Raw genomic sequence first — 24,333 nt, forward strand, 5'->3', positions numbered from 1 at the left:
TCACTGCGGTTGTAGAAATCCACCTGTAGGTTGACGTCCTGACCCAGGCAAAGAACTCTAAGAATAAGAATAAGCGCTCTTAATGTGTAGTGAAGATATTACACATGACATGGTTAAGGTATCTTTGAATCAAAAAGTGTTGAACTGTAGAATTGTTACAAGAAAAAAAAACTTTCCAGTCGTATCTTTGATTGATATCATTGACATTTGATCCAAAAGAACCTATAGTAACGCAAACACCCAGTGATAGTAACTGGTGGAGTTTATCAACTACCAGTTTTAATTTTACAGTTGTCCTCACAGAGGTGCTGGGGCTTAATTGGTTGAAGTACCTGTCTAGTAAACCAGAGATCCTTGGTTCAAATTCCAGCAGCAACTTGTTGCAGAGATAGCAAATGAAAAAAAAGGAGGACTGTTTACTGTGGTATATTAACTATACACAGGAACATTATGTTAACGAGAATTTAACATGAAAGAGCAATGCAAGTATCGGCTATAATACACACCTAGTTTATTCATCAACAGTTTCTGTTAAATTGTTAAATATGTCCCTTGAGTGCCGCCTTGACTGTTAAAGTTTAAGTTTATTTCACCACTGACCTCAGTCTGCATCACGTGCACCTTACACCACACCGAGCAGTGATGTCACAGGGTCCACGTTCAGCATCGACGAAATTAGCAAACCATTTATTTAACCTGAAACGGGTGTGTTGAACACCCTACAGTGCAGACCATTTTGAGATTGAACGTGCCCCTGTATATTGCTGCATCGAAGTGAAAAGTTAAATGTGCCCTGTGGAGTTATCTTGTTAACTGATAAAAGGCATGTTTACATTCAGGATTTCTCACTAAAACGGTTTAACAGGTGTAACAAATGTGTTAAACCCATTTCCCTTCTCAAAAAACATTTGCAAAGCAGATCTAGTATCGTTCAAATCCCTGTTCACCAGGTTGTTGTATTCTTGCAGGAAGAATCAGCCTGCAGGAGGCGCTGTAGCTTAGTGGTTAAAGTGCCTGTCTCGTAAACAGGAGATCCTGGGTTCAAATCCCAGCAGTGCCTATTTATCACTTAAATACCTCAATGTAGTGTTTGTAACAATGATACACCTTAGTCCTCCACACAAAGAGAACTTTAAACACTTCAAAAACATTGTTCATAACAGACAAAAATAATTAACTTTTGATGGGATTAGAGGAAAACGTTGACAACTATGTCAGGGACTTGAGAGTTTTGGCCAGCAGTTGTTAGTTTGGAGACATTAAAGAATCTCTGATATGGAATTATGTGGCACAAATAGCTCTGCACTGAGGGAGAGATTATTCAGGGAAGAGAATCTGACATTATACAAATGCATTAAAATATGAAGAACTACAGAGCTGTCAAGGACAGACAGTAGAGGAAGTTTAAGCTCTGAAACAGAAAAGCAAAGACCATGGGATCTGCTGTAAGTTTTCTGATGAAACACATGACAGAAACAACAACAAATGCCCAGATTTTGGCCAGAAGTGTAAGACGTGTGGGAAGGAAATCACTTTGCTGCAAAATGCAAATCCAGATGAGAGAACAGCAGGAAATATAAACCAGTACATGTTGTCTTAGAGCAGTACATTCAGACGTGTGTTATTCAGACATGCTATTTATGTGTAATTACATGGATCTTCTAAATTCTCGCAGACACATTTGAACTTTATTTTCTCCAGATATATTCACTCTCATTCAGCTAGGCCAAAGAATTGTTTCTTTTTGCCTTATTGTCGTACATCAATCCATACATTTTATCAGATAAAGAGGTCCACTGCTTTGGAATTATGGCAGGATGTTTCTGTTGCTTGTATTTATTGACTTACTCTAGGTTTGTTTTTCTGTGTGATTTAGTCTTTGGCTTGCTTTATTTTTATACATGTAAATAGTTTTGTGTTTGTTTGTAGTATTGCTTGTGTCATTTTTGTGAAGTAATTATGTAATTTTTAGTTCTATGTTTTTCATTTATAATATGTGAGGAACCTGAAGAAGCCATTAGGCTTCCTTCCTGTTGTGCACTAAAATATATATAATTTGTGTCTATTGTCTATTGTATGTACTTATATCCTGAAAATACAACACAACACAAACCCAGGAGACTCATCTGAACCAGGATCTGGATTCAGTCTAACCCTTGCTGCTATGTGGATTATTAAACCTGCCTGTCCTGTTCGTTGTTCTGCTGCTGAATGCCTCTGAAACTAGTCCTGATCTGGACTGAACATAAACAATAATTAGTATATGTTTGTTTGATGGCTTCTGAACATTAAACGTGTCGGTCTGACTGTCTGTGGGCTGAAATCTGCATTTTATGGGGTTATATTATGTGCTTAAACTGTTGGTTAAGAGCAGGAAGAAAAACTCTCTCTTATTAAATGTAAAACAGCAACTGCAGTTCCTCCAGCCTGCCACTGAGTGTCGCTGTCTGACCGCCCTGTAATGGGCGTTCAAGGGCGCTGCTGAAGGAGAGAAGAGAAAAAAACACAGTTAAGATGAACAAACCGACTACACTACAATTACATTTTACCTTAACATGGTCTGTTATTAAAGGTCCGGCTGCCTATAACGTTAATTGAAGCAGACATAGCCCGTTATGTCTTTCAGAAAAAGCAGATTCATCAAATTCCGTAATCAATTTGAACAGATTCTAGTCTATTAACGAACCGGCATCCACTGTGATTCAGTATTTCAGCTTCATGTTGGCTTTACAACCAGTTCCCAGTGTTATTCCCATTATCAGCTACCGAAAATAAAGCGGGGGATGGGACAGGAGCAAAGAAGCTTTAAATGCCTTTAAATAGACCTTGTGAAATGAAGTGAAGTAGATGAACACCCTTACTGCTGATGTTAAACACACAAGTTTAAATATAATGCCGTCAGTTGAAAGCGGAACAAAAAGCGCACGCACTTCCACTGTCGGATCTTAAACAGTGTGACACCCAGCGGAAGTAAACAACACAACAAGCCCGTAGCGTTAGCTGCATGCTCGTGTTGAGTGAGCTGGAGGAGACTGTATTGTAGTCGTAGTGCAGCTAATTCTTTCAGGTGTAATTAAGCAACAATGTCTTCAGTAAGGTATTTGAGAGAAGTAACTGCTGCTGCTGGAGAAATGTTCAGAGTTTAACAAAGAAAAAGAAAAGAAAACGTTCGTCGAGTACGACGAAAGATCCCTCGGCAGCGCAGACTGTTGGATATCGTTTGGAAACCCGAGACAAAGTTACACAGGATAGGTGTGTATGCACTTTATTATTTTAATTATGGTTACAACCGCAGATGTCTGACTTTACGATCCAAAACTGTGTCTAGGTTAGTGGGATACAGCGCTGAAAACTAACATGAACATACGTAGTAATGTTCCCTCTGTAGGTAAAAGAGAGGTGACGATAAATCACGTTCCACGTATCCTCAGGTGACGTCTATGTGCTGGATTATTTCTTAGCGGGGTTTTAGCTAGGAAATAAGCCCATTTACTGCAACGTTGTTGTTCATATTTTGGCACAATTATGTGAATTGACCTAATTTTAGCCATATTTTATTTGTAAATAATACCGTTAGTTGCTTGGGCAGCATGGTGGCCCAGTGGATAATGTTGAGTTTACTTTATATCAGTCAGAAATGATGCTTGTAGCCTACAATGTGTTGTTACAACAAAGTAATAGTCATAAAGAGGGAAAATGTGAAAATATGACCTCAGATGCACATTACGAAATGTGTTATGCATCTGGAATTATTAAATTAAAAAAATATGTTTTTATACATTTATAGTCTGAGGAATTATCACGGTTTCAGTGTTGCTATGCATTAATTAATTTCACAACACTAATAATCCATTAAATCACATGAACACTCTTTAAATTGAATGAGTAATTTCTTGCTGCCTTAATTCTATCAGTTCCTGGCAGGGAGTGAAGCAGAAGGACCGTAGGCTATGTACGCTGCTCAAGCAAACGCTGTTTGTTGTGGCTATCATAGCAACGTTATTTGTTTTTTTTGTACTGCGTGCGCAGAACGTATGTGGTACTTGGCCGTCGGCTGTAGTCTCTGCAGTGTGTTAGAGGTGCTATTTCTTTGGCCAAGACTACCGGCGACGAGTGCCAACATGAGGCAACGCCACAGTCGGCCATCGGTTTGGCGTGTTAGTTAAATTAAAACTAAATAGCGAAGTTCATGGGAGCTACTGGCCGCCGCATCAGAAAAAAAGTGTGAAAATACCCTAACGTTAAAGGAGAATGCCGGCCAATTTTTACTGCTGTGTGATAATTATAACAGAAGCCTGGCTGAACACACTTATCACAGACGGCAGTTGAAAACGCATCTTGTTGTCACGTAAGGGCCCTTTTGAAGCATTACACTGATTTGTGTTTAATGATTTATCACTTTCATGTTATTTATGTTATTTACAGTCATGCCGACACCTATATATCAAATTATGCTGATCATGATACCTGCTAATCATGTTTACGTGTTCTTGATGTTGATGATGATGATGATAGGATGATGACGTCAGGGGGTGTAAACTTTATATATAAACGTCACCTGGGACAGGTGTGGGTGTTTGCGCTCGGCTAGAGCGCGGAAGGGCAAACTAATTTTCAACCGCGTTCTTGTGAGACAAGTGGTTTTCTTTCTGTTTAAGAGAAGTTTTGTTTATGTTGCCGTTGCTGTTGCTGTTATGCAATAAAGGAACCATTATTGTGACACTTCGAAAGAATGCGCATTGATTTACTGACCGCTCCTACAGGCCCTGTTCATGTTGCACAGACATTTTAATTGCATTTTGTGTCTGTTAAGAGGCACAAAAGCACTGTAAAACTTGCCCCGACAACTGCTGTTTTAGCTCAGTGGGGTCTTTGGGGCTTACCGTCGTGTTTTTTTCAATCTAAAGTACACGCATATTTATAGCGATCAAGAGTACCGTAAAAATTGGCCGGAATTCTCCTTTTTAAGTTATTCGCATGGGTGCTCCTAAATATATTTTACAGTTTGCATACATCTATTTTTAGTCGCAAATGCGAGTGCAAACGGTCAAACTGTCGAGCCCTGTACTCTTCATTCTGTTTGTCAAAGAGGAAGGACCAGATTGATCAATATGCATATTGTCCTTTGACATATCAACACAGTTATGGCTTCTTATAACTAGGGCTGCTCCCTCTTAGTCGATTAGTCGACTAATCGGGCTTAGTCAACTTAGGTTTCTTTAATCGATTAGTCATGTTTGATGCTTTTTTCATGCTGAATGACTTATTTCCAAGAAACGTACGAGCACATCTCTGGTAAACACAAGAATTAAAGTGGTGCTTTTGCATGACTTTTTGTGGAGAAACTCAGATTTACAGATCTGTCGATGAAATCAGTTAGTCGATACAATTGAATGATTGTTAGTCAACTAACAATTTCTTCAATCGAGCACAGCCCTACTTATAACTGATGACATCTGAGAAAATGCATTGATCGCCTGAGCAAAAGTTTTGTTGTTTATTTATCAGCATTCCAAAACCGCAGAAACCGAAATGGCTTCAGAAAAAAATGCCTGCTTAGTGAAATAGATTCAAGATAGAATATTCAGTTTCAGTGTGAAGAGGCTCAGAGAGATGGACAGGTTTAAAGTGTTCAGGTTTGGACTGAAAAGACATTGACACTCTTCACCTTTTTGTAAATTGCATGTTTTTTTTTTCTTCTCAAATACAGACTGGAGAGAACTTGAGGAGAACTGTGCTCAGAAGGATGTTTTATTTTACGACCATAGAGAGTTTGGCAGTTTGCAGAGGAAAGTTCCTGAAGTCACATTAACATGTACTCGATCTACAATGACCACACATACTCACACTGTTTCAACCATCGAGGTAAGCTGATGATTGCTATTAGAGCTGCTTGATTATGTTTTTTTGCTGCGATATTGCTGTTTGAAAAAATACTGTAATATTAACAAATTGACATAAATGGCTCTATTTAGAAATAATAAATCATTCTCAAATTACTGGGGTGATTTTGTAGGGGAGTGTATCTGCATACAGTAAAAAAATCTATATCAAAACCAACTTTTCTTATGTGAACCATCCTTTTTTCATGCTTTACAAAGACAAAAGCAAGTGAGCACTGTGACTAGTGCTGGGCAGTATAGCCCAAAATTTGTATTACGGTATGGCGGTTTTACAGTATATCGCGGTATTTTCTTTCTTTTGCATAACTATGCTTGCACAAGGTTATTGTAGTTTTGCATTTTTCATTAGTATTTATTTGTATTTACTTTTTACTTTTTCTTTTCTATTCAGTTTACTTTTAGTGAGTTTTTAAAGCGGTTTGCTTTTTTAGTTTAGTTTTAATTTTTTGAAAATGCTTACTTTTAATTTAGTTTTTATTAGTTAGTTTTAGTCTTTTTTTGGAATATGGGTTATTTGTCAGGGGCAAGATTCAAAAAGGTCCGAAAAAGTATTAATAATAACTCAAGAAAAACGGCATACAATTTAAGAAATCTGTATTCAACAATAACACCGGTACATAAAATGTATATATGGTCATAAATATGTAAACAGTCTACATAAGACGCTGCAGTAAGTGCAAAATGTGTAAGTGACGTGTGCCAGGAAAAAAATCTAAATAGCCAATAGACTAAAGAAGACATGAACAGGTGTTTTGAACTTTGGTTCAAGTAAAGTGGCGAACATTTTTTTTTAGTCAATCGACTCACACAGTAGTGTAGACATCCCAGTATCAATACACATATTAACCCACGCTTCCTCTCGATTTTGGTGTTCCTGCGTATTTACTGACCAGCAACTATCGGGTCGCCGGTGAAAGCCCTCCTGTAGTGTTCTCTGTCCTACGGTTGTCTCCGTCATGCTGCCTAGCCCTATACCCATACATCAATGCCGTGTACCGGGGTTAGCTTCTATTTCGGGGAAAGGGGGCTTTGCGTTCTCCTTTACCTTGTTAAGGTAAGCTAGGTTAGCCTCCTAATGCGTGCTTCTCAGATGTACTTTCAAATTTGTGGGATTTTTCCCTGTAATAAATTGTCCACATATTTTACCACCTTCCACTGCAGGGCACTTGCTTTTATCTGACACAGTCATAATCAAACAGGACTGTGACGCCTTATTCCAACTTTCGGTACCGCCATGATGCCAGACGAGGGGCATGGACTGTGCTTTGTTCAATTTGACATGGACTGTTGTAATTTCTGGGTTCCCAGTCGGAAACTATATGGCATAAATGTCAGAAATGTCAACTCTGAAAGATATAACGTTATTTGCTCTATGAACAACATGGCATCATGACTTTGCGTAAACATACACGCCACTTTCCTAAAGACAAATGGCCTGTTGTATCTATGCATTTTGAGCTATCCACGTGTATGTCTACTTGCTTGGCTCCATTATACACGGTGGCTCAATGGTTAGCACTTCTGCCTCACAGCAAGAAGGTTCTGGGTTCAAACCAAGGTCGTCTCAGGCCTTTCTGTGTGGAGTATGTATGTTCTCCCCATGTTTGCGTATATTTCCTCTGGGTGCTCCAATTTCTTCCCAGCATAAAGAAATGAATGCTAGGCAACTAGGACTAGAGTTGAAAATTAGCCGACTGGCTAACACTGGCACATTTACAGAAATGTTCATTAATGTGCATTTTCCAAATAAATATGTATATATTATACAATTACATTATATTACATTTTTTATAGTGTCAAATCATAAGAGTTATCTCAGGACACTTACAGATAGAGTAGGACTAGACCACACTCTATAATTTACAAAGCCCCAACAATTCCCCCATGATCAAGCATTTGGTGCAACCGTGGCGAGGAAAAACTTCCCTTTAAGCAGAAACCTCGGACAGACCCAGGCTCTTGGTAGGCGGCCTTCTGCTGCTGCCGATCGGGACACAGAGTCACTGATACAGATATAGAGACTTATGATTCATAATAATTATAGCAGATTGTATATAGACCAGTGGCAATTACAGTAACAATAAAGATAATAGAACTTTAACTAGAAATAATAGTTGTAGCAGGGCATCACACATTCAAAAATAAGCAACATCTGCTGATGCATATGTCATTTCTGGTGTCTTTGCATGTTTGGCTCCCAGCTCCCTCGGGCTCTGACCCCTGATTAAAATTGTTTCTAAAACTAGATTGTGTGAAGGGCAGGTCTCCTGGAGCCAACTGTGCAGACTTATATGGCGCTTACCCAGTGCTAGTACCAGCTCTGCTCGGCTTGGCTCGGCTCGTCCACGGTGCCCCATCCTCATTTTCCATTGCAGATTTAGTACTGCCTCATGCGTAGGGCGAGCGTGGCTGGTCCTCATAGCGACGCCGCAGGAAACTGCCGCAACCTAACACGACACACACCCACAACGTCAAATATGTGTTGTTTTTGATTCTCGGCATGTGGCTGTTGCCACAACCAGAAGACAAATTTTGTCAAAAACAGCACTGGAGGGTTTGTTCACGATTCTCTCCGACCAATCAGTAGTCTGCAGGTTTTCACGTCACCTTTTGGTATCGCCTCTGCTTGCTTTGGAACCTCGACCGAGGTGATAATAAAAAAAAGTACCTGTTGGCAGGTACCAGGGACTTTTTTCATAATGGAAAACCAAAAATGCGGGAAGAGTCGAGCTGAGTCCAGCAGATACCATGTAGTGGAAAAACGCCAATAGTGTGGCTTAAACATCCAGAGCCTCTTCCAAGGGGTGGCATTGGACCAGAGATAGACAGACAGGTTTTTCATAGGTTTGGAGAAAGCTTAAAATCCCCACATGGATAACCACTTTCTGCACAGATTGGTATTTGTTAAGCAGACTAAGGAGACTTTGAAAAATGTCAACAACTTTGGCTCCTGAAAAAGAGTAGACCACAGCGACTCTCTTTCTAATATTTCTGACAGTTGATCTCCCACAATCAAAGTATTTGGTGGCACAGCCAGAAGAATGCTGAGGTAAAGCGGTTGGCAGCAGCATTCGAGTTGGGGAACGGTCTGTTGGCTCTCTGAGCTCTGCCTGGTCCAGCTATGCAGAAGTGAAACAGAAGGAGATACAGACCTCCTTCCTGCTCCTCCAAAATTCGAGAAACTATTTCCCAGTTGAATAGGTCTGAAGATGCGGTTATCGGTCAGAAAATGTACTGCCTCACTTTCTTCCGGCAGACAATTTGTCAAGCAGCAAAACATTAGCCTAAGCATTTGCCGTGGCTACCATGCAATTGAGCAGGGCTTCATCCTTTCTGATCTGTTGCATCAGTGTTTTCCTATCTTCCAAAATAGTACGTTTCTCAGACAGACTGAATTTTGAGAATGGAAGTGTACTAGCTCTTACCTTAAAAGTCAGCAACGAGGCAAGGGCTTAGTATTAAATTATGGACTTTGGGGATCGGAGGTAAAGCAGATGAGGTCATTACTAACCGGTGTCCTTATTGTAGTCAATTTAGTAAAGTATTTTTAAGATTCACATTAATGGCGGTTTGTGTTTCAGCTTTACCTTCAGATGTCCACAAAGTGACTGTTGGTGAAGAACATCCGAATGAGTGGAGCCCCAGTCTGGACCAGGAGGACACAAAGCCCCCACACATTAAAGAGGAACAGGAGGACCTCCGGATCAGTCAGGATGTAGAGCAGTATCAAGGGCTGGAGGAGGTGGATATCACCAAGTTCACATTCACTCTTCTCCATGTAAAGAGTGAAGATAATAAAGAGAAAGCTCAGATCTTACAGCTTCATCAAAGGCAAACTGAAGAGATGGAAACAGAAGCTGATGGACAGGACTGTGGAGGATCAGAACAAGCAGGAAACGCGCATCCATATACATATTTACAACCAGATACTAATGACAAGACCCGAGTACCTCATTCAGGTACGAACTCTGTGAATAATATTGAAGACCCTGTCAGTGATTCCAGATGTAGTGCTGCTGAGAAACCATTTAGCTGCTCGGAGTGTGGGAAAAGATTTGAACGCAAGGGACATCTGAAGACACACATGAGAACCCACAGAAGAGGGAAACAATTGAACTGCTCAGTCTGTAAGAAAGCTTTTAAACACCGTGGAAATTTACAGCAACACATGGAAACCCACACAGGACAGAAACCATTTAGCTGCTCAGTCTGTAAAAAAGCTTTTACGGAGAGGGGAAGTTTAAATAAACACACGATAATCCACAAAGGAAATAAAGCTTCATTAGAGCGTGGACATTTACACAATCACACAAAAACCCACAAAGGAGATAACCCTTTCAGCTGCAGTATTTGTGACAAAATGTTCAGCAGGCCTCGTCAGCTCAGAAAACATAAATGTGTTGGTCAGATGGAAACAGAAGGTGATGGAAAGGACTGTGGAGGACCAGAACCAGCCAGGAACACATATCAAGATACACATTTACAACCAGATGCTGATGGCAAGATGCAACACTTTTCTGAACCTGATACTGATTACAGTAACAATTGGAAGGATACCAGAGAACCTCAGTCAGGTTTAAACTCTCTGAATAACAATGAAGTCCCTGTCAGTGATTCCAGATGTAGTACTGGTGAGAAACCATTTAGCTGCTCGGAGTGTGGGAAAAGATGTGACCGCAAGATACATCTGAAGTTACACATGAGAACCCACACAAGAACTAATACATCAGTTAGCTGCTCCATCTGTAAGAAAGCTTTTACAGCCAGGGGACGATTTTACAAACACATGAGAAACCACAGAAGAGGGAAACCATTTAACTGCTCAGTCTGTAAGAAAGCTTTTAGACAGCGTGGAAATTTACAGGAACACATGAGAACCCACACAGGAGAGAAACCATTTAGCTGCTCAGTCTGTAAAGAAGCTTTTGCAGGGCGTTACAGTTTGTATAAACACATGACAATCCACAAAGAAAAGCAATCTTTATTAGAAAGTGAACACATGAGAACCCACAGAGCAGAGAACCCTTTCAGCTGCCATAATTGTGACAAAATGTTCAACAGGCCACGTCAGCTCAGAAAACATAAATGTGTTGGTAAGATGGAAACGGAAGCGGATCGAGAGGACTGTGGAGGACCAGAAACAACCAGGAACACATATCAATATACACATATACAACCAGATACTGATGTCAAGACTGGAGACTCTTCTGAACCTGTGACTGATGACAGTGAGGATTGGAACGAGGCCAGAGAACCTCAGTCAGGTGTCAACTGTCTGAGTAATGATGAAGTCCCTGTCAGTGATTTCAGATGTGGTACTGGTGAGAAACCATTTAGCTGCTCTGAGTGCGGGAAAAGATTTGGCCGTAAAATCAATCTTAAATTGCACATGACAACCCACACAAGAGAGAAACCATTTAGCTGCTCAGTCTGTATGAAAGCTTTTACAATGAGTAGAAGCTTAAAATATCACATGACAACCCACACAGGAGAGAAACCATTTAGCTGCTCAATCTGTAAGAGAGCTTTTAAAGGGATTGGACGTTTAGTAACTCACATTAGAACTCACACAGGAAAGAAACCATATAGCTGCTCAGTCTGTGAAAAATCTTTTACGCGGAGTGGATATTTAAAGAGACACATACAAATGCACACACAGGAAGGGAATCCATTTAGCTGCTTAGTCTGTAAAAAAGCTTTTACACTGAGAGGAAATTTAAGGCTGCACATGCAAATTCACAAACGGGAGGGAATCCATTTAGCTGCTCACTCTGTATGAGAGCTTTTATAGTGCGTGGACATTAAAAGAGAGAAGTTAATCGATTTAAGCACCATTGTCTTCATATCTACTATCAATCCAGGCTAAAGTCAATGATATTAATAATGCATACATGTTGCTTCCTTTAAATTTCAGTTTGTGGTTGACTAGCAGGCCGGCTCTCATTTCTCGAAGACAGAGAAATGAGACGCAGCCTAACTATAGTCCCACATACATATGTTCCCTACATGGACACCTGTCTTAAAGGTCAGCTAGGGCTGGTAGCAATCATGTCAAAGGAGAACAGTGCAAGTTTTCCTTTTTGATTGAGCAGCATTAACGGTAACATCGCATGTGGTGCGATGTGACAATCGCACATGCACACATTGCGACGTAGACTATGACACAATATAACGTGCAGTCCTATACGGGCCCTATGCCATAGCGAGGCGTGCACGTCCCCAGAAATGTAACTACACATTTTGGCGAGGCAGACCGCAACAACATTGATTGGTCCGCTTTGCCGTAGCTTGGTAGCGTCACATTTTCCCCTACTTATTTTTGAGTTCTCCTCCTTCATAAACATGAATTCAAGGAAAGGGTTAACCATTCGTGTTACAGCTTTCCGACTGTGGGCAAAAGGCACAGGGGAGACACTTCTCCGTCACCGCTGTCGGAGTCTCTCACTTGCTCTACCACACTCCCCGCGCATACACATTGGCTCTGCTATTCTCTTAAAGAGATATGCTATAACAACACAGACACACTAGCGAACAAGTATGAATCCTCACAACGTTGTAGGCCACTTATGTAGGCTGCAGCATAGGCTCTGGGTAGAGCCTACATAGAACCATAAATCCACCATATGTGGGAGATGCTGTGACATCATTCCTGTAAAGTAGTGATGGCTAAAATGAAGCTTTGTGAACCATTTTCTATATTTGAGTGCTCTTGGTGTAAAGAAAAAAGCTTAATACATGGCAGTTTTATGTTCTTTCAACCCTTGTTAAACAGAAAGCAGCATCTAGTGGGCTCAGAAAATAAAGAAAATGCTTCACAAAGCTTCATGAGGCTTTATTTGGCTATTGTCAAGTATTAAGTCGAAAACTGCTATTGTTTGAAGCTCTTGGCTCTTCCTTCATTTCAGAAGGAGCAACACATTTACTACATTGCTCAAGAGGGTGTCCAGCTAAAAGATTGCTCTCAGCTAAATCATGGCCCACTGAAAGTAGCCAGACACAGAAACTGTTCTCTAGCAGATGGCTTGAGTGCATGCTTGGAGTAAACCAGTTAGCATCACCGACATGGACAAAGTCTACCAGCTAACCTGAAACAACTGGAGAATGAAGGAAGTGAGCACCAAGCTACGTAAATACAAGGACTGCAGCGACCACCTTCATCCAGCCTTCACAATTGGGATACTGCACAACACAGACTCCATAATTTAACTTCAGACCAAAATTCGCCCAGCCTTGCTTTCTGACAAAGGCAGAACAAAGGATTTCCTCCTTTGATAATGTAACCAACTGGGCAAGCATTGGCATAGCAACAGCACCTAAGCAAAGCTGTTAGCGGTTCAACTTCTGTTATGTACATGTATTGATTTGATTTACTGCTATCTAGACCTATATTGTTTGTTTAGTCAATTTTTTGGATAGCCACACTGCTAAGTTGATTTTAGTTTTTTTTCTTTACACAACAGACAGTCTAGCACAGGGGTCGTCAATGTTTTTTTTAAGGCAAGGAGCCCTTAACTGAAAGACAGATGGAGCAGGAACCCCCTACGACATATGTTGTATAAAATTTAGTTGCATATTAAACTGGGCCTACAATAACGTGGGTGGCCTGAAGCCTTTGTACGTACCTTTTTAGTGTACAGTATACTAAGCTATTAAATAATTGTTGGCATGATTTTATAAATCATGTTTTAATGTTAAACATAAATGTGGCACAGTGAATCATTAATATGAACTGTATCTGTGGATGGCTACCTCCGTGACTACCTTAACTATAGCCTATCATTAAAGGAATATTTCACCGCTGGAAAGCTGAATATATCTTTAAATTGTGTCACTTATGTAGTAGAAATGTAAAAAAAAAAATTGAAATTGGTGCCTTCTAGGCCAAGAAAAGCCAGAAAATGTGTTTTTGTTTTATATGGATGAAAAACACCAAATCCCAGAATGCACCTGCTTCGCTGATTTGAGTCACTCCAAAGCCACGCCTACCGCTTGACAGACCGACAGAGGCATTCAACTCAACTCAAGCGTGTTTTATTATCATTTCAACCATATACACGAAACAATGTTTCATCGTGACTAAAGTGATGTTACACATTTAACATATATAAAAATGACATTATATAAAAACGACATACGAAACAGGCTACATTTAGTACACGCACTTTATAGGCTCCGGAAAGTTCAGCTAACACATACTAGCATTAGCGCTTGGTGGGCTGTAAACACAGAGTATAAACACAGCCGTGAATTAGCGTGCAATGTAGAATGGTCGGCATTTAACAGTCACAAACTCCACCAGCAGTTAGCTGTTAAGATACAAATCACCACATTGCTGCACCACTCCGCGTTAACACAGCCCACCTTACCCGGCGACAGAGCATCTCTAGCTCGGGGGGCTAGCAGGCTTGGTAGCTGGACAGTCCGGTACACTATTCAGGCATGTTTCCACAACAACAAAAACACAGCAGTCTCTGAACACACGTTGGGAGTTTCGTTGAAGTTGGATGTAGTCCAGTTTGTGGTCTAAATGAGCGGACACTTGCAAGCAGGATCCGTAAAGTTCAGCTAACGCATACTAGCATTGGTGTAGCTAAACACAGCCGTGAATTAGAGTGGAATGTCGAATGGTCGGCATTTAACAGTCACAAGCTCCACCAGCAGTTAGCAGTAGCTAGTTGGATTTTATTTCTATACCAGTCCGTTTAACACAGCCCACTTCCACGGGCCGGCGAGAGCAGCCTGGTAGCTGGATAGTCCCGGTGCCGGTACACTGTTCTTCAGGCATGTTTCCACAAAAACAAAAACACAGCAGTCTCTGAACTCACTTTGGGAGTTTCGTTGAAGGAGGATTCCAGCTTGTTGTTTAATGAGCAGACACTTGCAAGCAGGATGGATGGGACAGGTGGACGGCTAGCGTTAGCTTTCCACCTAGCCGATGAGGATGTCCCCTAGCCGGCTAGTGGCATTGAGCGACACCGCTGGTCTCCGTGCAGGCGAAGCGTTTCCTGCATATTCTCCGATCATTACCGATGTATCCCGGTGGTACACACGTCCGGTAGTTTGAATGCAGATAATTGTTGTAAATGTTTGCTGCTGAAAAACGAGAGCCTGTTTAGCGAAGATTCGAGATGGCTGACAGTCGTTTTCATTCGGAATACCTCGGCCAGACTCGGCAGTCCAACCCACTGTGGGCGTGTTGAAAAAATGCGGAAGTAGATCCTACTACTGGCTGTAGTCCTTGCCTTTGGCCCAAAAATCTTCCAATGACGCAAATAATCATAATTTTACGTCATCGGAAGATTTTTTCCAGACCCCCAAATGCAGAGATCTCTCTTCTCAGGGGGACATGTGGGAGGGAATCACGGTCATTCAGAAATACTATCTGGTTTCTACTGATACAAAGCTGAATGTTAAAATCGGTGAAGTATCCCTTTAATGTCTAGTTTTTTTCTCACAAATTGGCTGACTTATAATTGCTAATAATATGTTGGATTCATGTTAAGACATTTTAATGTTATTCTTTACAACTAATACCACACACATATCCTTTTCCTCCTGTCAGCTTAGATTATTTAGTTGATTTAGATATTGTGTTTTTTACTTTTGCTTTATTAATTTTTTTTAATAAAAGCTATGGAAATTACATGTTGTCTATGTAACTTTGTACAAAGGTGAAATTTGCCTTCCTGTTCTGTGACAAGAACTCCAAATTCTTTGAACTTTTGATAGTTATCTGTATGTTAATGTTGGTTGTAGTTGTGAATTTAATTATGAATTTCAAATTGGTAGTTTTATTATTCATTACTTTTTTTATAGCCATTTTAATACCTTGACCCATACATAGTTGGTACATTTGTCTGCGGCCTGGTTCCCAACATTGCTTTTATCAACTACAGTCTTGCTTTAAATGTGTTGGAGTAGCTAGTTCTAGAAGAAATACGTTAAAATTATTTTGGTTAATGTTCCTTTCTTCTAATAAGGTTATGGACAATTTCAACAAGATCTGACTTGATAAAAGCGCATTTTGTGCTTGGTTAAAGCCCATTGAAACAAATGTCCAAATGGATCTAAAAAATACTAAAATGAGGATCTTTGGGTATAAAGGCATAAAGCTGCCGTAAAAGGTCACCAGCATATAAAGTGGTGTTCATAAGTTTATGAACCCATGCTGAAGTTGACTAAAAAGAGGAATAAAAAAAAATCATCATTTGGAAATTGATCTTAATGCCTTAATTAAACATTTTTGGAAAAATCCAACCTTTAAGGACACCAGTTTTCTTCGTTAATGAATAATGTATCGTAAATACAGGGGGCCTAAGTATACACACCCCTAGGATACTTTTTATGGAAGGTACCCAATGCCAATCTCTGGGTATGGTGAAGGGTATGTGATGATGTGCGGCTATTTTAATTCCAAAGGCCAAGGGAACTTCATCAGGATGCATAGTATCCTGGATTCATGAAATAACTGGCCTTTGAAAATAAAAATCTGCCAGCCTCTATGGGAATTTAACATAGGGGTTTGTATACTTGTGCCCCCTGTATTTTAAGGAAGGACATTTATTTGACGATACATTATTCATTAACAAAGAAAATTGGTGTCCTTAAAGGTTGGATTTTTCCTAATTTCTTTTAATTAAGGCATTAAGATCAATTTACAAAAGATGATTTTTTTATTCCTCTTTTTAGTCAACTTTAGCATGGGTTCATGAGCACCACTGCACATACTTAAAATTTTACGGCCCTAGCCTTATTTTGTATTGCATCTTGCATATATAGTTGTGTGTGCTAACATAATGTGAGTGAGAGCAAAGTTCCTTTGATAAATGATGCAGATTGGTTTCCATGGCCACACTCGCACTCCGGCTTGTCGTTGGTAGCAGCTCGTCCCCTGAACGTTTTATTTCTATGATTGCTGTATTGATATAAATTCTGTGGTTGTGTAAACCCCTCCATGTGTAATCACTTGGGACTTCTAGCAACATGAAAGCCAAGTGATAGGAATTCTACTGTTCTGCAGACATTATTTTTAAGATTGTATCTTCATGTCAAGTGATACTAAAGAATTATTTAGCAGCCAATCGCTGTGAGCAGGGTTTGAACCTGCGCGGGGAAACCCCATTGGATTTCAAGTCCAACGCCTTAACCACTCGGCCATCACAGCTGATTCATCAGGATTACCTCGTCCAGTCAGATTCCTTCGGGAGAGACTGTTAAGACAGGCAAGACAAGGGTAAGCGAGGTAAATAATGACTTTATTGTCTCTGACCCCTGATTTTGAGAACGGATCTGTGTGTTTTAAAGGTCTTGGGCCTAACTTTGGGTATAAAGGCATAAAGCTGCTGTAAAAGGTCACCAGCGCACGCCTGCCATCCCCCAATATTGATCTGTATTCATCACTTTAACTTGACATTAAACAGTGTCATTAAACAGGGAGACATGCCTTGCGCAGTGTTGAGATTTATAATAAAATGTAACTTTCTGTATGGATCATACCATGGTTTTAAACTTAAATTGTTAATAGCCTAACGCTACATTTAACTTTTCGGATGCGGGAAATCAGGTATTAAGTTTGTTACCCTTGTTGAAAATTAAGAGGCAAAGAATGTGTGAAGATAATTAACTGATAATCATCCTGTTTACAAGACAGGCACTTTAACCTCTAAGCTACAACACCTCCTAAAAAGTAGTCCCTCTTGCAAGAATACAATTAGACAGTGAAAAGGGCTGTGAGCAACACTAGATGTGAAACAATTAAACACTGCTTTGAAAGTGTTTTCTGAGGAGGGAAATGGATTTAACAAATTTATGATAACCAGGCACTGCTAGGATTTGAACCCAGGATCTCCTGTTTACAAGACAGGCGCTTTAACCACTAAGCTACAGCGCCTCCTATGGGTTGAGTCCTCTTGGAAGAAAATAATGAGCTAGTGAACAGGGCTGTGATTATACTAGATGTGAAGAAATTAAAACTCATACATACTTAAATTCTTACGGACCTAGCCGTATTTTGTATTGCATCTTGCATATATAGTTGTGTGTGCTTACATAATGTGAGCGAGAGCAACAGGGTTATTTTTTTATAGTTGTGTGTCGGCTCCACGTAGAGCTCTCGCCGTAGCCTTAAAAAGTGGCCTGATGTTTATACTTGTGCGCTGGTGTATGCGTCGAGCCGCATGTGTGTGTGTGTGGGGAGTGTGTGGTAGAGAGAAGTGAGAGAGTGCCGGCAATTACCTTCGGAGCGCGGACCGAGTAGCGACTCTAGAGTCATAGTAGTAGACGCACGTCAGGCTACGGCGTAGGGTCTGGCGTAGACGCAGAGGGGTTGGCGTTTACGCCGGACCCTGCGCCGTTGATTTGACGCACAACTATAAAAAGGACTTAAGATTGTATCTTCATGTCAAGTGATACTAAAGAACTACTTAGCAGCCAATCACTGTGAGAAGGGTTTGAACCTGCGCGGGGAAACCCCATTGGATTTCAAGTCCAACGCCTTAACCACTCGGCCGAAGATGGGGCAAAAGGGACTGCTAGGAGGGGGGAAGGAAAAAGAAAAAAGGGGGGAAAGGAGGGGGGAAGAAAGAGAGGACAAATGAGAAAGTCGCCGGTTCGATCCCCGATTGAAACATTTCTCAATTAACGAACACTTTTATAAAGTGCTATGAATTCATCAAATATAACTTCCAAACAGATACAAATAGAATTGGATTGGTAAGAATAACAATAATGCTTTGTTGTGATGATAATAATAATAATAATAATAATAATAATAATAATAATAATAATAATAGAAAATATAATATATTATAAATTCAATTTTAATCAAACACTGATTAGGCCAACAAGGTGCACACTCCTGCCAGGATTTGCACCTGGATCTTCCACCCAAAGGATGGATGTGTTACTGTTACACCACAAGAGTTGTGTTTTTTTTTGTTGTTATTTTTAATAACACAAACACCAAAGGTGTATGTGTGTTTTTTTTTTAAAGAACACAAACATCTCCAATAAAGAGCTGTATGTGTGTTTTTTTTTTTAAAAGAACACACACAAAACTCCAATAAACTGTTAACTGTGTTAACGTAAACATAGATAAACATAACAACATAACACAAATACTTTGAATAGAAATAACACAAAGTACGGGCTTGTTATGAAACGTCAAAGTGCAGCACAATTATAAAAACAACTATAAAAACAACTATATACAGTACATATGTATTCTATAATGAGCTCTTCCACTCTGTGATGGTCTGTCCAGATGCAGGACAGTACCATTTCCCCCGTAACTGTGTATGGCCAGTAAGTTTGCTCTTTGACTGCCCACATATTTTACACTGATAGTGGTAGCTTTCTTTGGTTTGCCGCTTCTTGGGGGGATCACCTCTTTTCTCTCGCTCCTTATCCTCCAGGGTTGCCTTTCGCAATCTCCATTCTCGGAACCGATTGAGAGAAGCTAGTGGTGCTGGGGCTGGCTGGTAAGGAAGCCCGCCTTGAGGTTGAGGTGTTGGAGCTGGTGGCGGTTGATCATGATGGCCACCATGGGAGTGAGAAGCTGGCACTGGTGGCAACTGGTAAGTGTTCCAGCCCTGAGAGTGATATGCTGGAGCAGGTGACGGTGACGGCAGATAAGGGGACCAGCCCTGAGAGTGTGACGCTGGAGCAGGTGACGGTGACGGCAGGTAAGGGGACCAGTCCTGAGAGTGAGACGCTGGAGCTGAGTGTTGACCCTGCTGGAAGTAGGCAACATCCGACAAAGCAGGGAAGACAGCATCCCCAGGCCAGTGCTGTGCTCTTGGCCAGTCCTGATCTGCATTGGTTGAGCTGGCACCAGTAGGAAACACTGCTCTGGCACAGCGACGTTTACGAATCACTGCCTCACCCTCACGGTTTTCTGGTTCCTGGAACTCCATAACTGTATTAGCGCGTTGAACAGGTTCGGATGGTAGGTCCCGGGCCTCCAGGAGCGATTCCTCTGCCAAATGGACCTGCTGAGGAAGCTGCACCCCTTGCAGTAACGAATCGCGGTCGGTTCTCTTCTGCCGATCCTGCAGCCTAGAGAAAATCAGAATAGAACTTTTTTGTTGTTATTTGTGTGGAATTTATCTTGTATGAATATGTAGGTTTTCATATTGAAGTGAATGTATGAAGCTGTAAATATGAACTAACCAGGAGGACACTGTGGTGTTGTTTATAGTCACAAGTAAAAGGTTGGTGTTGTCCAGTATGTCTTTGCAGTCCTCTATTAACTGTTTGATATGACTGTAAGTCATGACAATTGACTGAGGTATTGCAAATGTTTTCCCTTTGTTGTCCTTTGGCCTATTTCTGGCTTCCCGGAACTCTTTGTAGAGTCTGAGTGCAACACACTCAGAAATCCTGTTAAGATCAGGTCTTTGGGCAGCCTGGCCATGAACCATGAACAATCTGCAAATAGATAACAAGATGACATAATCCACATTATGTGTATGTACTTTAAATACATAGACGTGAATGTTGTGTCTATGTAGACACACACACACACACACACACACACACACACACACACACACACACACACACAATATACTGTATATCAGAGGCAGATACCTCTCAGCTGCTTGCTGGCCTGGGGCAGAGCCACTGCGCTTCCGAGAAGCTCTCCATGGTCCTGACAAGGTTTTTTTCTTACTTTTCATGGAGTATTTGGTTGGGGACTTATCAATGGGATCCAGGCTGGAGTACAGTCTTAATATCTCTACTATCTCAGAGTTTGAGAGAGCGGTTATTGTCCGATTGAGGCTGACAAGATACCCTGCCAAGGCATCGACTGCCTCCCATCCGGGAATTCCTCTAGGATCACACCGACTATCCTGTCACATGAAATGAAAACAAAACCAATTCTTGTACAGCTAATTTAAAAGAAAAAGGTGAAGGAACAAGAATTTCTGATGGTGAATACAGTAGCCACTTTACCAGAGTTGAAGTGATGGGCCCACTGTCCTCAAACGGGGAGCTGGCAGGACTGCTGAACACACCACTTTCAAGTGTAGATTCCTTAAGTAATTATGTGTATACAGTGAGAGGGGTGTACAATGAGGTTGATAAAGTTTGTTGTGTTCATGTTACACAAATTAATTGTTGATTTAACGAGTCACACACATCACTAATTAAGAAAAATGAACCTCTGCAAACTAGGTTTACAGTAAAATCGTTTTGATTTATCATCAAATTGTTAACACATCATTACCTGAGATGAAGACTGAAAAGATATATCGGTGGCCTGGGGTACTGTCACATCAGGACATTCATCCTCCTGAGCTTCATCCAGCATCTCTAGTGGAATGGCACCAATTTCCTTCTGTGCACTCAGCAGATCTCCCCCGTTAGACTGCGCCAGCAAATATTCCACAGCAATACGCTCTCCTGTAGTAGTCAACAGAAAGAAAGAAAAAAAAGATGAAAGTAGAATGAGTGAGTGAGTGAGTGAGTGAACAAAGGTGTAACCTTCAGGTAATATCTGACAGTTTGGTCAGAATATTGTCCAGCATGTTATCTTTTTTTTTTTTTTTTTGTGCCATAGAATCTTACCGGTAGGTTTTCCTGGGGGTATAAACTCTGGAAGAAGTCCACTTCCTAGGACTCTGTTGCTCAGGATGTTCACACTGGACATCAAACGTACATCGTACATCTTTGTACGTGATGTACCACTCATACCCAGAGCTTGCTGAGACCTATTATGGTTCCATCTGGATAACCCCTCAAGCAAGTACATCTGTGTATGTAGAGCATTACATCTCCACCCTGGCAAGACAAAAGCATTGGTGACAACAACAAAAAAGAATGTTATGACAACTTAATACACAGCATTCATTAACAAAATGTTTCAAATATTGAGTGTTTCAGCTTGCCTGGGATGAAACCACACTGGTGCAGATGAAAGCTCTCGAGCGAGGAGGATCCTCTGCCACATCTTAGGACGTCCAGCGTTTTGTCTCCCTTCTCCAGGCCTGATCCAGTGTTAGTGTACAACTGGACACCAGGTGGATCTTGGATGCAGGGCAAGTGCTTCTGCTGTACCTCCCATACAAGAGACATGCTGTCATGATTTATGAGATGCAAGCCACTTGTGTCTGTGAGGTCCCACATGGAGTCCAGCAGTTGCTTGATTAGAACGCGGGTCTCCTCAACCCCTCGGGTTCTCCTGCGGCAGTGCTTGACCAGCTCACTGGATGTGATGCTGGATAACACCTGAGAGTCAGTGGGTACGTGACCCTGGTGCTTTTTTTTTAACTCTGCCCTCTTGGCCTCTTTGAGTTGGTGAATGTCCTCTTTGTCCCACTCAAAGATACAAGTGGACAACTTTGAGCAAAACGTGCCATACAGTGGGTGGTGCTCCGTCGTAAGACCCTTTGTGAACCGCCTCATAAAATGGAAAATATCCAGTCTCACCGTTGACGTCCATGGTCGAAACCAAGTGAGAATTGGACCCACCCCTATAACAATAAGAAACAGACAGTAAATACATGCATCTCGGTTTGTTTCCAGTTCCAACTGCACTGATCTCCTGCCAAAACTATTGTTTGATCAAATGTAATTCATAAGACACTGTTACGGCCTCCATTTAAAGAAACAAACCAAGGATCAAAAGGGATTGGAGGATGCAATAAAAAGGATGCCAGACACAAGTTAAATAATGCAAAAATATTCCCAATAACAATTTGTGTTCTCTTCAGTGAACGTGAACAATTATTATAGGTTTTAATAATTGTACAATCCTCCCTTATTATAGTCTAAGTTCACTGGACCGGTAACTATACAGAGAGACAGTAGACTACATTACATTCATGTAACAACAGGGAGAGGACACCTCAATGGTTTCTGACCTTATATTTAGCTGGGGGGGAAATAACTGATGAATACACTGTGTTACAGTCATGTTCAAAGTGTGCATTAAATGTATAACTTAATTATCTTTATAGTTTCTAGATTTTAGAGTCCAATTTCTTCAGAGTCTATGTCCATATAGGCTTACTAGGAAAGAAAGCATACAATAAATAAAGAAGGAAACTCGGCCTCTGTAAAAACAAAAACGTGAGAAAAACCGTGGCAGAAGCGGACCGACTGAATGATGTATCTACTACTAACTGTTGTACACTTTGCCTGAAAAGCGAGCAGTGGGAGTTCATATATTCCTTAGGTAATTTATATTTTAGCCCATATGAGAGAGAGAACAAGAGCGAGAGAGAGAGAGAGAGAGAGAGAGAGACGGAGTGAGAGAGAGGGATATGTACGCTTCACAGCATTGTAGATTAGTGGTTGCAATTGATCTTCAGGTTACACTTCCTGTCTAACATTAGGCTGTCTTCTGCTCATTTTTAAAGGCAAAGAGTACAACAGCTCATTTGTGCAAATAATTAGCCTAACTTCTTGAATGGTATGGCTGATTCAATTCAGAGCAGTGGTCAGTAAATGTATATTTTTAGGCTTATGCATTCAGTCGGTCTGTGATCGTCCTTTCTCTCGCTGTTTTATTACAGCAGCCGTGTTTCTTTTTTACAAATGTGTCGTAATTCCATATGAAGCTGCTGCTCACTCTGTGTAAAGAATACACAATGTGTATTCTCCATTTTAGCATCAGTAAATCTGGGATCGATACCGTGGTCTATTTAAGAAAGCCGTGAACGTGCACTTATCCCAGCTATCTACACCTGGCTTGACATACCTTCACCTTCTCATCCTGGCTCGGCAAACGTGCAACCGATTAAGCCGCAATGAGCAGATCACACTAAGTCAAGCTGTGCTTTTTCACTCATCCTGAATTTCTTCATTCTACTTTTGTGCAACAGCCCCCAGAGGCACATGTAATAGACACATCACAACACAAATTAAAGGCAACGCACCTGTCTCACTGCAGCAGTCTCTGTCCACATATATGGCATCTGGCTGTGGCTCATCAGCATCGCTGTACCTTTTGACGATGCCTTGACAAAGGTCATCAAGGCCAGCCCCCTCACCAGTGGTCAGCACAGAATTCAGCACTTGCCCAAATTCATTGCCGATATTAGACATCCATGTGGCTGTGCCCTCAATGCCACCAGCAAGTTTTTTTGTGATCTATAAAAACATTTTTAAAAAAAAACGTCTCAGAAATCATCACGGTTTAACAAACTGAATGAAATCAAGTTTACATACAGTAGGTTTACATTTACCTTCTTAGTAGAGTCCAGTTTCAAGATTCTACCAAGCGTTGAAGTGATCACACCCTTCAACTCGTCAAGGTGATTCAGAATGTCATTGGCATGAACCGTCTCAAACCACTGGGCCAGGGGCAGGGGACTGAAGGGTGGTGGCGGCTGATACAGAGCTTCAGACTGGGTGAGGACACAGGACTTTTTATGGACCTCACAATCAGTGAGGTAGTCGATGGTCCGCCTAGCCCACTCCTCAC

The 24,333-nt window shown here is 41.0% G+C and overlaps 1 protein-coding gene and 3 non-coding genes across 4 annotated transcripts; 2 read left to right on the plus strand and 2 right to left on the minus strand.

The window, feature by feature from the left end:
- Positions 1 to 987: 987 nt before the first annotated feature.
- On the plus strand, positions 988 to 1,060 carry trnat-cgu (transfer RNA threonine (anticodon CGU)). Its single transcript has one exon. It is a non-coding gene; the product is annotated as a tRNA-Thr (tRNA).
- A 1,937-nt stretch (positions 1,061 to 2,997) lies between these two features.
- LOC114550672 (zinc finger protein 596-like) lies at positions 2,998 to 19,740 on the plus strand. Its single transcript, XM_028571431.1, has 6 exons — positions 2,998 to 3,252; positions 5,711 to 5,865; positions 9,485 to 10,561; positions 11,084 to 11,224; positions 19,165 to 19,205; positions 19,360 to 19,740. The coding sequence occupies exons 2-6, from the start codon at positions 5,814 to 5,816 to the stop codon at positions 19,738 to 19,740; spliced, it is 1,692 nt and encodes a 563-aa protein (XP_028427232.1). The 5' UTR covers positions 2,998 to 3,252; positions 5,711 to 5,813.
- trnas-uga (transfer RNA serine (anticodon UGA)) lies at positions 16,986 to 17,067 on the minus strand. Its single transcript has one exon. It is a non-coding gene; the product is annotated as a tRNA-Ser (tRNA).
- trnat-ugu (transfer RNA threonine (anticodon UGU)) lies at positions 17,721 to 17,793 on the minus strand. The gene has a single exon. It is a non-coding gene; the product is annotated as a tRNA-Thr (tRNA).
- Positions 19,741 to 24,333: the final 4,593 nt, after the last annotated feature.

This window comes from Perca flavescens, chromosome 24, assembly GCF_004354835.1.
Source record: "Perca flavescens isolate YP-PL-M2 chromosome 24, PFLA_1.0, whole genome shotgun sequence".
Classification (NCBI taxonomy): Eukaryota; Metazoa; Chordata; class Actinopteri; order Perciformes; family Percidae; genus Perca; species Perca flavescens.

Bases quoted from the DNA above. Each gene is read 5' to 3' on its own strand.
- LOC114550672 (XM_028571431.1), top strand. From the start codon at position 5,814: ATGTACTCGATCTACAATGACCACACATACTCACACTGTTTCAACCAT. The intron at 5,866-9,484 runs GTAAGCTGATGA...TTTGTGTTTCAG, and splicing joins ACACTGTTTCAACCATCGAG to CTTTACCTTCAGATGTCCAC. The intron at 19,206-19,359 runs GTAAGTTTGCTC...GATTGAGAGAAG, and splicing joins CCCGTAACTGTGTATGGCCA to CTAGTGGTGCTGGGGCTGGC.